Consider the following 12813-nt stretch of genomic DNA (forward strand, 5'->3'; position numbering starts at 1 on the left):
CCTTATATAAGGGGATAATCACCACCTTATCCCTGTTATAAAAATTCCTGTATATCATTAGCATTAGCAGAGGCATTTGATGCAAGAAAGCAAGCTTATGCAGCATCAGCCAAAAAAAAAAAAAAAACCCCACTTCCACTTCACCCCTCTGTTCTTTCGAAATACCTGTACAGCTGAGCCTTAAACTTATTTAAGCTATCAACTTCCACGACAAGGGATGGAAGTCTGTTTCACCAACCAACCACCTGCTGGCTAAAGGCAAATTTCCACACGTCTATCCTACATCTGTCTTTCCTCAATTTGAATTTATGCCCTCTCAGGTGATTATTGATTATTCTGAGGAAGAGGAAGAATCCCATCAGCATTGAGCATGCTCAAACCATTCAAGGCTTTATACACCTCTATCAGATCACCTCGCTGGTGCCTAGTCTCCAGACACTAATTTGCAAAACTTAAGCCTTTCTTCATAAGAGCACCCCTTTGTTCCATTCACTAATCTTGTTGCTCTTCTCTGTATTCGTTCCAGCAGCTCTACATCCTTCTTGAAATGAGGCCTACAGACCTGTATACAGTACTCTAGGTGTGGCCTCACCATTGCCTTATACAAGGGAATAATCACCGCCTTATCCCTGCTAGAAAAATTCCTATATATCATTGACAATACACCATGAGCTACTCTTGCAGCTAGTCTGCACTGCTCAGAGAACTTTATATCTGCCTGCACAACCACCCCCAGGTCCCTTTCATTCTCTACCACTGTCAGTGTAGTACCACAGAGTTGATACATTGCTCTGGGGTTGCTGTTTCCCATATGTAGTACTTTACATTTGTCAATGTTAAACTTCATTTGCCACCTCTCAGCCCATCTGCTCAACCTTTCCAGATCCTGTTGCAGCAGCATAGTGTCAGTAGTGTTCTTGACAACCCTGCCAACCTTCGTTTCGTCTGCAAACTTGGACATTAAGCTTGATATACCATCATCAATATCATTTATAAATACAGAAAACAATAATGGACCCAACACTGAACCCTGAGGGACTCCACTGATAACATTAGTTCACGATGAGCAGTGTCCATTGATTACCACTCTCTGTCTTCTCCCCCTTAACCACCCCTTTATCCATAGCAGCAATTTACCTCCAATGCCACACTGCTCCAATTTGTGCAGCAGTCTTCCATGTGCAACAGTATCAAAAGCTTTCTAAGATCCAAGTATATAATATCAAAGTTATTCCCTGCATCCAGTTCTTTTGTGACTGCATCATAGTACCCAATCAAATTGGTCATGCAAGACTTTCCCTTAACAAAACCATGCTGTGTCCGAGCTATAACTGAAGCCTTGTCGAGATGATCCTGCAGTGCTTCTTTAACCAGTGCCTCCATTAATTTTCCTGGAACAGAAGTTAAACTCACAGGTCTATAATTACTTGTGTCAGCCTTTGATCCTCCTTTGTGAATTGGGGTCACATCTGCACATCTCCAGTCTGTGGGTACCTCCCCTGAGTCCAAAGAAGCCCTCATAATTATGGCCAAGGGTTTGCTTACTTCCTTTGCTGCCTCCTTTAATATAACTAGATAGATCCCATCCACCACAGGTGCCTTTCTTGTGTTTATCTTCAACAATTTCTCCTCCACTTTACTCTCAGTTATTACAAGATTCTCTAGCTTCTGCCAGAGTTGAATACACCGCTGGCATTCCTCTCGCTGAATAACTCCTCATGCGTGAAAGCCAATGCAAAATATTCATTTAGTTTGTTAGCTACCTGAGCAGGATCATCAACAGTTGACCCATCGATATCAAGTGGACCAATCTGATTCATCCCCTTCCTTCTAGAGTTTACATAAGTAAAGAACTCTTTGCTGTTTTTCTTTGCATCCGTTGCCAAAGATTTCTCGTAATCTGCCTTCATCTGCCTAACCTACTTTGTAACTTGGTTACAGATCAACTTATATCAATCATAGGTTTCTGTGTCACGTGTTAATTTGTATGTATCCCATGCATTTTTCTACTCTGCCATATGTCTCATCAGTTCATCTGACATCCACTTAGGCCTAAACCTTGAACAATATTTCTTATTTGGTATGCAAAGCCTAGTAGCTCCAAGATAAGTTCTTTGAATGCTTCCCATTTTGAATTTGCTGTTGGTAACATCATCAGTTGGTCCCACTGAATAGAATTTAAGTACTGTCTCAGTCCACTGTGGTCACTTTTACGAAAGCAATAACCCTTCCCTTTACCCCTAATGGTAGTTACCACTTTGAGTAAATCCCACTTCAGCACACTGTGATCACTTCCACACCTAGTGGTTCATTTATCTGCAGATTCATAATGCATCAAGAATCACTACTGATAATCAAATCAAGAGTATTACTTGCTCTAGTTGCTTTCCGAACATGCTGATGTAGAAAACAATCATCCAAAAAATCCACAAAAGCCTTGCTAGTGTGTGAGTGACCAAACCACAAATTCCAGTCAATATCTGGGAAATTAAAATCCCCCGTTATGTCTCCCTGATTTATTGGCCCACTCTATTTCCCTGTACAGTTTTTTATTATACTCATCAGAGTCATTAGGCCTATAGCACACTCCTACTCTCAATTTTGATCTCCCAATGCTTATGTCACACCAAACTGACTCGACACTGCACTGTCCAGCAGTGTCGACTGGCTTCACTTCCTTGGATTTTATGTGTTTCTTAACTAATACCATAACCCCTCCTCCCTTCCTATCCTGTCTATCCTTTCTGTAGACGTTGTACTCCTCAAATTCCAGTTCTGTATTCCTTATATCTGTTACACCACGTCTCTGAGATCCCAACAATATCTGCCTTTGATGTTTTGAGCAATACCTCAAATTCATCAAATTTATTTACTAAACTCGTAGAATTGGTGTACATGCAAGTATACATGCACCTGTTTCTATTCTTAGCTAACCTAACACAATCCATGTGTTTACTTGTACAGCAATGACTCCCAGCAGTCTCTGAAATATCCTGCATCTTGTTTTTCAGGCTTCTGTTCATTCCAATAGAAGCAGTGCAAGAATCTCTTTCACCTCTGCCAGTGGACTGTTAATCTATTAGTCTTTGTCTCCCCCCAAGCTAGCAGTTTTCAGACCCACCTAACACTGCCTCGATAGCATCAGCAAATATTCTTGCACCCATTCTATTTAAGTGTATCCCATCCCTGTAGAAGCAGTTTCTCCTATTAACAAGTACAGTCCAGGCTGAAAAAAATTCTACCCCTAGAGCCTTGCACAGTCTTTCCAGGGCCGAATTGATTGACAAGGCTCTCATCATATACTCCCTCCTATTGTGTCTGGGCAGAATTGCAGACACTATCAAATTCAACCCTAATTCACGGCTTTTTTTCAACAGTGACCTATACTTGTTAAGTAATTCTGCCAGTCTCCTACTCTTGATATCAATTGTGCCAATGTGTACAACAATATCACCTTTTGTGCCCTTAAAAGATGATATCCACTCTATAACGTCATCAACCTTTGCCCCTGGCAGACATACCCTGGTTCTGTTCCACTTATCCTTTTTACAAAGCATGTTCCCCATTTCCCTGACAACAGAGTCACCAACAACTACTATATATCATTAATGAATATAGTAAACAACAATGGACCCAACACTGAACCCTATGGGATTCCACTAATAACATTTGCAGGCTGATCATTTACAAGACACCATGAGCTACTCTTGCAGACTGTTTGCACTGCTCAGAAAACTTCATATCTGCCTACACAATTACCCCAGGTCCTTTTCACTCTCTACCATTGTCAGTGTAGTACCACACAGTCGATACGTTACTCTGGAGTTAGTGATTCCCATATGCAATACTTTACATTTGTCAAGTTAAACTTCAGTTGCCACCATCTGCTCAACGTTTCTAGATCCTGTTGCAGCAGCGTACTGTCATTAGTGTCATTAACAAACCTGCCGACCTTCGTATCATCTGCAAACTTGGACATTAAGCCTAATATATCATCATCAATATCATTAATAGCCGACCGGGCTAGTCGGGTGGGTAAATTGCTTGCCTGGTAACCCAAAGGTCGTGGGTTTGGTAGTTGTTGGCGCATAGGCTTCTGTGGCCGTAATGCACCTCCCAAGGTTTTTGCAGTACTTTGATCCAAGCCCGAGGCGGGAATCGAACCAGCGACCTTTGGGTTGCCAGGCAGGCACTTTACCCACCTAGCTAGCCCGGTCAGCTCGTGGGTTTGAATCACACCTCAGGCTTGGATATTAAGATGGTGCTGTACTATCCATTTGGATCTCACGGCCACGATACACAAAGGAAGCATGGAAAACACTGGTTCCTTCGTGTATTGCTCACATCATACAATAAATATATATATATATATCATTAATGAATACAGTAAACAAAAATGGACCCAACACTGAACCCTGTGGGACTCCAATAATAACATTTGCAGGCTGATATTCCAACAGTATGTTCCAAATAAAGCACACAGGTATGGAATCAAACTGTTCAAGTTATGTTCCACTGAAGGATATACCTGGTTTAGCAAAATCTATTCAGGTAAATCTGAAAATTATATGAAATCCATAGGTTTAGCTGCAAAGGTCTGCAAAGAGTTATCGCAAGGACTTCTAAATGAAGGTCGCACCTGGTACATAGATAACTTTTATACCAGCTACCATCTGGCATTATTGTTTTTTCATAAAAAAACTCGAGTTGTTGGTACATTACAAGCGAATAAAAAATGTATGCCCAAACATGTACTCAAAGTTAAATAAAGGGGAGATGGTCAACAAGGAAGAAAAAAATGGAATTATTGTTCTAAAGTGGCAAGATGCTCGAGATGTGAGACTACTAACAACAAGGCATGCTCCAGAAATGGTTGATGGATCCTCCACCAGTAAAGGAAAACGGAAAGAAGCAAAAAAAAAAAAAAAAAAAACCACTTCCTATTCTAGCTTATAATAAGGGAAAGGCAGGCATTGATCTGTCGGATCAAATGGGTTCGTATGCCACAACACTAAGAATGGGGGTAAAGTGGTACTGGAAATTAGGATAGAATATATACTCGGAATATCAGTTGTCAATGCATACGTGATATACAAGAGTGCTATGCGAAAACAAATAAAAATAAGAAGCTTTTGGGAAGAGGTAGTTATGGATTTCCTAAATACAGAACAGAAAGAGAAACGTGAAAAGCCAAAATGTGGTAATACTTATATACTAACGACAAAAATCGATGCAAACAACAAGAATGTTAGAAGGATGTGCGTTTTTTGTTACACAAAATTGAAAGAGTCAGAAGGAAGATCAGTTGCTAGTGGAAAGGGGAAAAGAGTTTCGATATATTGCCCAGACCGTATTCATCAGCCTTTCATGTGTTTGGAGTAAATTTCCAACACCATAAATCAAAATAAATATAATTACAATTTTATAATTTTGTAATTAAAAAATTTGTAATAATAAAGAATTTTTCAATAATGACCAGTTACTCGCTTTTTTTTCTCATAGCAGCATGCAAATTTCATCACATGTAACACCGAAGGCCATGCTTTTCAAAAATAACATAAATTTCCAACAATCATCAGCGCTATACAGCCGATGCAGCTCCCACTGAAACAGTGGGTGTTGGCAATATATATCCAATGCAGTGCCTCAAAAACGTAATGGTGTCGGTTGTTGTTTGTTTGTTATTTGGTTTTTAGGAGCATTAGCAACTAAGGCCATATTGCTCTGGGATATGCGGTGGTCATTCCTTGACCTTTCCGCATACTCCGTATTTGGTGGTGACGGGCTCGAACCCCGGTCTAATCAAGAAGCATGTGCTACGCACTGCTGCTCCTTCCCACCTGGCTACGGAGGCGCCCAATGGTGTCGGACATATACGGCAGATATGGCTGTCAACGTGTTAAAGGTGTTTAAGTGGATATCTTGAAAGTGGGGACAATCCATTAACAAATGGCCAGTTGTACTTGACAGGGCATGCTGTCATTAGTTAATAAATAGAGGTGAGTGAGGTGAGTATGCCCAATCCTTAGCCTTCCTAAAATTGTTTCTTCTTCTCTGCTTTTCTGGAAGCTAGAGAGCCACAGCTTTGGTTCTGGTTTTATTTGGCAACTGTACCTTGACCCATTAACCATACATAAGCACGTATCATATGCTCCACTTGCTTCTCTATATGTGAATATTCTGTATTTCTTATTTTCTGTAATGCTTTATTTCTGCAAGCCTGCATGTTAATGTGACTGATACAATCGCGTTTGATTAGAATGCAAATTCCTACAAGCAACTTGCTGTTCAGAAGCAAAAGTCAAAATGTAAAATAAACATTTACAGTGAAACTTCCGTTTAACGGACAGCCATGGGGAATGAAAATTTGTCCGTTAGAGAGAAGTGTCCGCTAACAAGAAGTCTGAGGGAGAAAAAAAAAAGAAAGAAAGAAAAATCGTTAAACGTTTAATGTAAAATTAAATTAAATTATATACAGATTTTGCACAATATTTTTGTAAATAATATACATACAATTGTGCTATGCATATTATGACTTTATCTTAAGAAAAATACATACAGTAATCACTTATTTTCTTCTGCACCTTCTTCCGGCTGATAATTTTGTTTTCAACATTTGTTTGGAGTGAAGAAACCATCGAAAGTCCTTCAGTATCTTCTTCAGCGGCGAAAAACATTTTTAAACGATTGATTTGTATGAGCGCATCTTCTATTTTCATCGGTGGTTCGTCGTTAATATGTTCTTCGACAGAATGACCTCCTTCCATTTCTTCATCCTCATGAGGAACTTCTTGAAAAATATCGATGATAATGTCGTTGATATCTAGAGCACCATCTTCTGTAGTGAGGTTCGAGTCTATATCTTTGTAGCCAGGGTCACTTGTAGCTGAAGTATAGTACATTATCAATAGATGTGGAAGTTCTTGTTCTTCTTGGTGCTCCACATTGCTGTTCACAACTTCAATTTTTGCGTTTGAGAAGCCAGACTTTACAAAACAGTTCACGACAGTTTGTTTTCTAATTGCGTTTACTGAAGAGGAAATCCACTGAATCGCATCTAGGATGCTGATTTTCTTTGCAAGGTCACTCGCACATGTTACATCGTTCATGTTTGCAATGAGATGTCTTAAAACACACGTTTTCTGTAATGAAGTTTAAAATTTTTTATTATCCCTTGATCCAAGGGCTGACACTCTGCAGATGTGTTTGGTGGCAGAAAAACGATTTGAATGTTGGACAATTCAATGTGCGGGTGAGATGCAGCATTATCCATGAAAAGAATAATTTTTCTGTTTTGACGAATCATGTTTTGGTTAAAGTGACTTATCCATTCGCTCATGATATCTAGTGTCATTCACGCTTTTTTATTAGACTTCCAGTCAACATTCAAAAGATATAACTTTATGCCCTTGAAACAATGAGGATTTTGTGGTTTTCCTATAACAAGAGGTTGTTCAAAGTCTCCCAGCATATTTGTACACAATAGTACAGTCAAGCGTTCCTTAGAAAATTTTCCGCCCTGGCACTTTTCGTTTTTTGACTCATTGTTTTTTCAGGAAGAGCTTTAAAAAACAACCATGTTTCATCACAGTTGTAAATATCCTTAGCTTCAAAACCACTACATATATCTTCCAATTTGACAGTCCACTCTGTTACAACCCCAGTATCAACAGATCCACCTTCACCACTTACGGTTTTCCAAGAAATTTTATGCCGAGTTTTGAACTTGTCTAGCCATCCCTCAGAAGCTTTGAACTCATTTACTCCCATAGATTTCGCCACCTCCAAAGTCTTTTCCCTAATAATAGGCCCATTAATGGGAATTTTTTTAGCACGTGCGCGACATAACCACTTATACGTAACATTGTCAATTTGAAGTCCAACAGTTTTCGGGAATGATTTTTGAACCCGATCATTTCCGTGTTACCAAAATTGTTTGAGCAGTTCATTTTTTTTCTTTAGGATGTTGCTTACCTGCGTCTTCCCGATTTTGAATTTTGCAGCGAGATTGCGAACACTATTTTTTTGCCGATCATACGCATTAATGAGTTCGACTTTATCTTTTAAAGTTAAATGTTTACGAGAATACATTGTGCTCTTCACACGACACTGAACAAAACTGAAAACTGAAACTCAAAAGACGAAAGGCTGACCAAATTCCCCTCCCCCCTGCACACACCGAATTCATCAGAAGTTTTACACGTGATTTTTTTATTTTATTTTTTTTATTATTATTTTTTTTTTGGCTGATGCTGCATAAGCTCATACAATTGCTTTCTTGCATCACATGCCACTACTACTACTACTACGTGCCTTAAAATTCTTGAAAAAGGGTTTAGAACCGCGACGTAAACCTTGATAAAATTCAGAGAATCGGAAATAGAAAATAAACACACGATTGAGGCAATACGTGGAAGAAAAGTTCCTAGAAAAAGGGCCGTGAGCTCTCCCGCAGTCCGTTATGGGGAGATCAAATTAAGTGCTAATCTAAACGAAACAGTGCAGATTGCCTATCCGCGTCCGTTACAGAGAATGTCCGCTAGACAGAAGCTGAAAACACGTTAAAACCAATGGAGGTGAGTTGGGGAATTTGAAAATGTCCGTTGTAGAGAGATGTCCGTTAATGAGAGGTGTCCATTAGGAGAAGTTTCACTGTATATACATATTATAAAAAAAAAAAAATACTGTAGGGTGATTCCTTCAACATTAAAAAAAATACATGGCTTCAATAAGGAAACAAACCCATTTTACAATACTTTGTAAAATGCGTTTGCAAAAAATTTAAACATGCATCAAAATTTTAGCCAATGTCTTGTTTTAGAAACAATGTCAAAGATTGGTGCATTTTACTGAACGAAAAAAACTAAAAAAAACTTTTTACAGAACAAAAACAACTAAAAAAACTTTTTACAGAACAAAAAAAACTGAGTTATGTAAGTGCCTCCAAAACAAAAATTCCAACTCAAAAGGTACATGCTGACACAACTGTGTAATAGTGCTTTATATCCAAAAATGTGTCCAGTGGGCAACAATACAGAATTCTGTTTTTGAATTTCAATATAACAATATGAGAATGAATCCCTCATACATATAATAAAAAAGTATTCTAAAATGAAAATCTACTTACAGCAATATTTTCTGAAGAAGGAAAAACTGAAATTGGAATTACTTGCTCAAACACTTCCCTAATTAACATAAAAAAAGCAATTCATTATGCCGAAAATTTGTTTTATAATCAAACAGCTAGAAGAAAAAAAATTCATATCACAAAATGAAAAAGTCATATTGGCCCACTCCATTTAAACTCCATTTAAAAGTAATAACAGCTATTGTTCTAAAGTAGAGCTTTGATATTATAATTTTAATGGGTGGCATTAAAATTATTTCGAACCATCCAAACTTCAAATTAACCCTTTTTTTTTTTCTTTTTCAAGTATGTAGTTTCTAGTTGGGCATAATTTTCCAGGTGTGATCTCTATTGGAAATATGTTATCAAATCTGTTGATTTAGTAGTTTTTTTTTTTTTTTTGAGCATCTTAGTTATTCATAAAACTCTTGGATGGAGATGTTAAGGTTAATTAATCATTGGTGACTGTGACCAATCCAATGAATGGCATTTATGTATTCCATGAATACTCATTACAAATTACAAATGAATGAGTTTATCAAACCACATTCAGAAAATTTTAAAACAATGAACTTTCAAAATTGTCTATAAAAGCTGCTATTATAATTATTATTGTTGCCCTTATATTATTTCTCCCTGATTGAGGGATTCCACTCCGTGACAACTGCTACCAAGTACACAGGGTGGTTGAAATGTCTGGTGTTACTGTTGGTTGACGAACTCTCTGACTATACTACAGGTATGTTCAGGATTGCGACATTTCGGAGTTCCTTGTAGGTGTTGTTTTTTTTTTTTTTTTTCTTGTTAGTTGTTGGCACATCAGCTTCTATGGCTATAATGCACCTCCCAAAGTTTTTGAATTTTACTGTGATCCAAGCCCGAGGCGGGAATCGAACCCGCGACCTTTGGGTTGCCAGGCATGCACTTTACCTACCTGGCTAGCCCGGTCGGCCCTTGTAGGTGTTCTCTGGGAGACCTATTGCTGCTAGGCTGCTATGTAGAGTCTTTGGCAACATACCGGTAGTTGACACAGTGATCGAGATGGTCATTACTTCTTGCATATGCCACATCTCCTTGACCTCATGTCTCAGGTTCGTGTACTTCCTAATTTTTTCCTCATGGATTTTCTGGACATTGTTAATGTTGGGCATTGCTATGTCAATCAGGTAGGTAACCTTATCCATCTTGTCCACAAGGGTTATGCCCGGTTTCTTGTGTGGGATGGCCTTATCCGTTATTATGGCGTGGTCCCAGTACTGCTTGTGGGTTGGGTTGGGTTTTTGGTTTTGGTATTATTGGCGCATTAGCTACTAAGACTATAATGCGCGGTTGGGGTCTCTAGTACTGCCTGGGATTTGTACTTGTAATATGGTACACTTTCTTTGGTCACCTGATATTTCCTCACTAGCTTCTGATGTATTATCCTGGCTACGTATTCGTATCTACGAGCGTACTCAGTCTGGGTGATCACCTTGCATCCCCATGTGATGCGTTGGATCGTTTCTGAAGCCAGGTGGCATTGTCGACATGTGTCATCTGACATTCCAGGCTCCTTTGCGATGTATTTTCTATAGTTTCTGGTGTTGATTACCTGGTCTTGGATAGCCAGCATGAATCCTTCAGTCTCGGAGAAGATCATCCCACTTGTGAGCCATACATTGGAAGCAATGTTATTGATGTGATCTTGATGGTAGTGTCTGCCAAGGAGTGTCTTCCTTGCCCATTTTTCTAGCTTCGTTTCCTGTGCTGTCTGGGCGGGAGGGGGGGCTCCTCGCTTAGGTTGAATGGAGTATACCACTTATCTCTCTTCCTTATGGCCTGGTGGAGTGGTGCTTTGTTATTCTCAAAGTAATCCTTCAGGTTAACTATCGCTGTTTTCTGTTACTCTATAGGTATACCAGGCTCCTTCCTCCCTTTTCCAGAGCTATTGTTAGTCTCTCCAATGCTGACTTTGGGTGGTGTTGGCGGCTCTTGGTCATCATTGTCCTTGTCTTTTGCTTGATATCCTCTAGCTCAGTGTTAGTCCAATCTATGACCCCAAAGGAATATGTTAGTACTGGAGCTGCATAGGTTTTTATGACTTTAACTGTGTTCACTCTGTTCAATTTTCCTTTCAGCAGGCTTCTGAGTCTCTGATGATATTTTTTGGTCAGACACTTCTTGATTTCCTTGTGCTCTAACTGCTGAGCCTGCATCAATCCCTAGGTATTTGTAGGTCTCTCCTTCTGTCATAGCTTCAATCTCTTTACCAGTCAGCAGCTGGTAGTTTCGGCCGACTAATTTTCCCTGGTGCAGTGCGTGGGTCTTGCATTTGTCTAGACCAAATTATATCCTGATGTCCTTGCTGAATTCTTCGGTGATACGGAGTAGTTGCTGGAGTTGCTTCTCGGTTGCCGCATAGAGCTTGATGTCATCTGTGCACAGCAGGTGGGTGAGGGTGTACAGGTTCTTTTTTCCTTCTTTGAGGTTATATCCATACTTGCTGCCATTAAGGTGCCTCCATAGCCAGGTGGGCAGGAGCAGCAGTGCGTAGCACATGCTTTTTGATTAGACCGGGGTTCGAGCCCGTGACCACCAAATACAGAGGATGCGGAAAGGTCAGTGAATGACCACCGCATATCCCTGGAGCAATATGGCCTTAGTTCCTAATGCTCCTAAAAACCAAATAACAAACAGCTGCCGTTAAGCATGGTGGATAGCGGGTTGAGTGCTAGACAGATCCACAGTGGGCTCAGAGCATCTCCATGAAAGATTCCTATTCTGATGGGTATTGATCTGGTTGTGATGTTCTCAACCTTAATGGTAGTACTCCATTTTGCCATTGTTGTTCCTAGGAAGTTTCTAACTATCAGATTGATCTTGTAGATCTTCAAGGTCTCTATTAGCCAGCTTTGAGGTACAGAGTCGAAGGCCTTGCAGTAATCGATGTAGGTCATGCATAGGTTGCAGTGCTTCTTATAGGCTTACTCCATAACTGCGGCATCTATGGTTAATTGCTCCTTGTATCCTTTGCTCCTCCACTTGCATCCTTTCTGCTGTTATAATTATGTTCTGACATTATGTTCTGACTCTAAGTGGTCTGATATCTTCTTGGTTATACAGCTGGTCAGGATCTTGTACATCATTAGGAGGCAGGTGATTGGTCTGTATTTCGCCGGGTTTCTTGTATCTTCGTCTTTAGGCTTCAGATATGTGACTCCTTCAGTGAGAAACTTCAGGATTGTCTCCGGGTGCTTTATCATTCGAGTTAACTGCTCTGCTAGGTGGTTGTATGTGGAAGTGAGCTTCTTGTACCAGTAGTTGTGGATGTTATCAATTCCTCGGGTTCGCCAGTTGTGGGTGTTCCTGATCGACTGTTTTACTACTTCTCGAATCTCCCACTCTCTCATCTCTTGTACTTCCTTGGTTTTTTTCTGTTCTACTTCTATCCAGGGGGCTCGGTTGTTAAGTCTTACTTCACTGCTCCAGATATGTCCCCAGAACTCCTTGATCGTCTTCTTCTCAGGTGGTCCGTTTCCTGCTTTCTCATCTTCTCCCAGTTTCCTGTAGAAGGTTCTGTGGTCCTTATCGAAGATTCGGTTTTTATTTTCCTCTGAGAGCTATCTTTTTATCGGCGTAGTCTCTTCCCGAGTGCGAGGAGGTTCTGCTTCAGTGTGTCCAAGTATTTTCCTATTCTCTGATTTCTG

General features: G+C 39.8%; 1 protein-coding gene across 1 annotated transcript in view; it reads right to left on the reverse strand.

The window, feature by feature from the left end:
• Grip163 (gamma-tubulin complex component 6) overlaps positions 1–12813 on the reverse strand; it is a 916232-nt gene that overhangs the window by 759645 nt on the left and 143774 nt on the right. Inside the window, exon 6 of the mRNA XM_090384619.1 lies at positions 9128–9185. Coding sequence (XP_090240745.1) covers positions 9128–9185 — 58 coding nt within the window. The remainder of the gene's footprint in view (positions 1–9127; positions 9186–12813) is intronic.

The sequence above is a fragment of the Mastigoproctus giganteus genome, chromosome 11 (assembly GCF_048544385.1).
Source record: "Mastigoproctus giganteus isolate SK-2022 chromosome 11, ASM4854438v1, whole genome shotgun sequence".
Lineage (NCBI taxonomy): Eukaryota > Metazoa > Arthropoda > Arachnida > Uropygi > Thelyphonidae > Mastigoproctus > Mastigoproctus giganteus.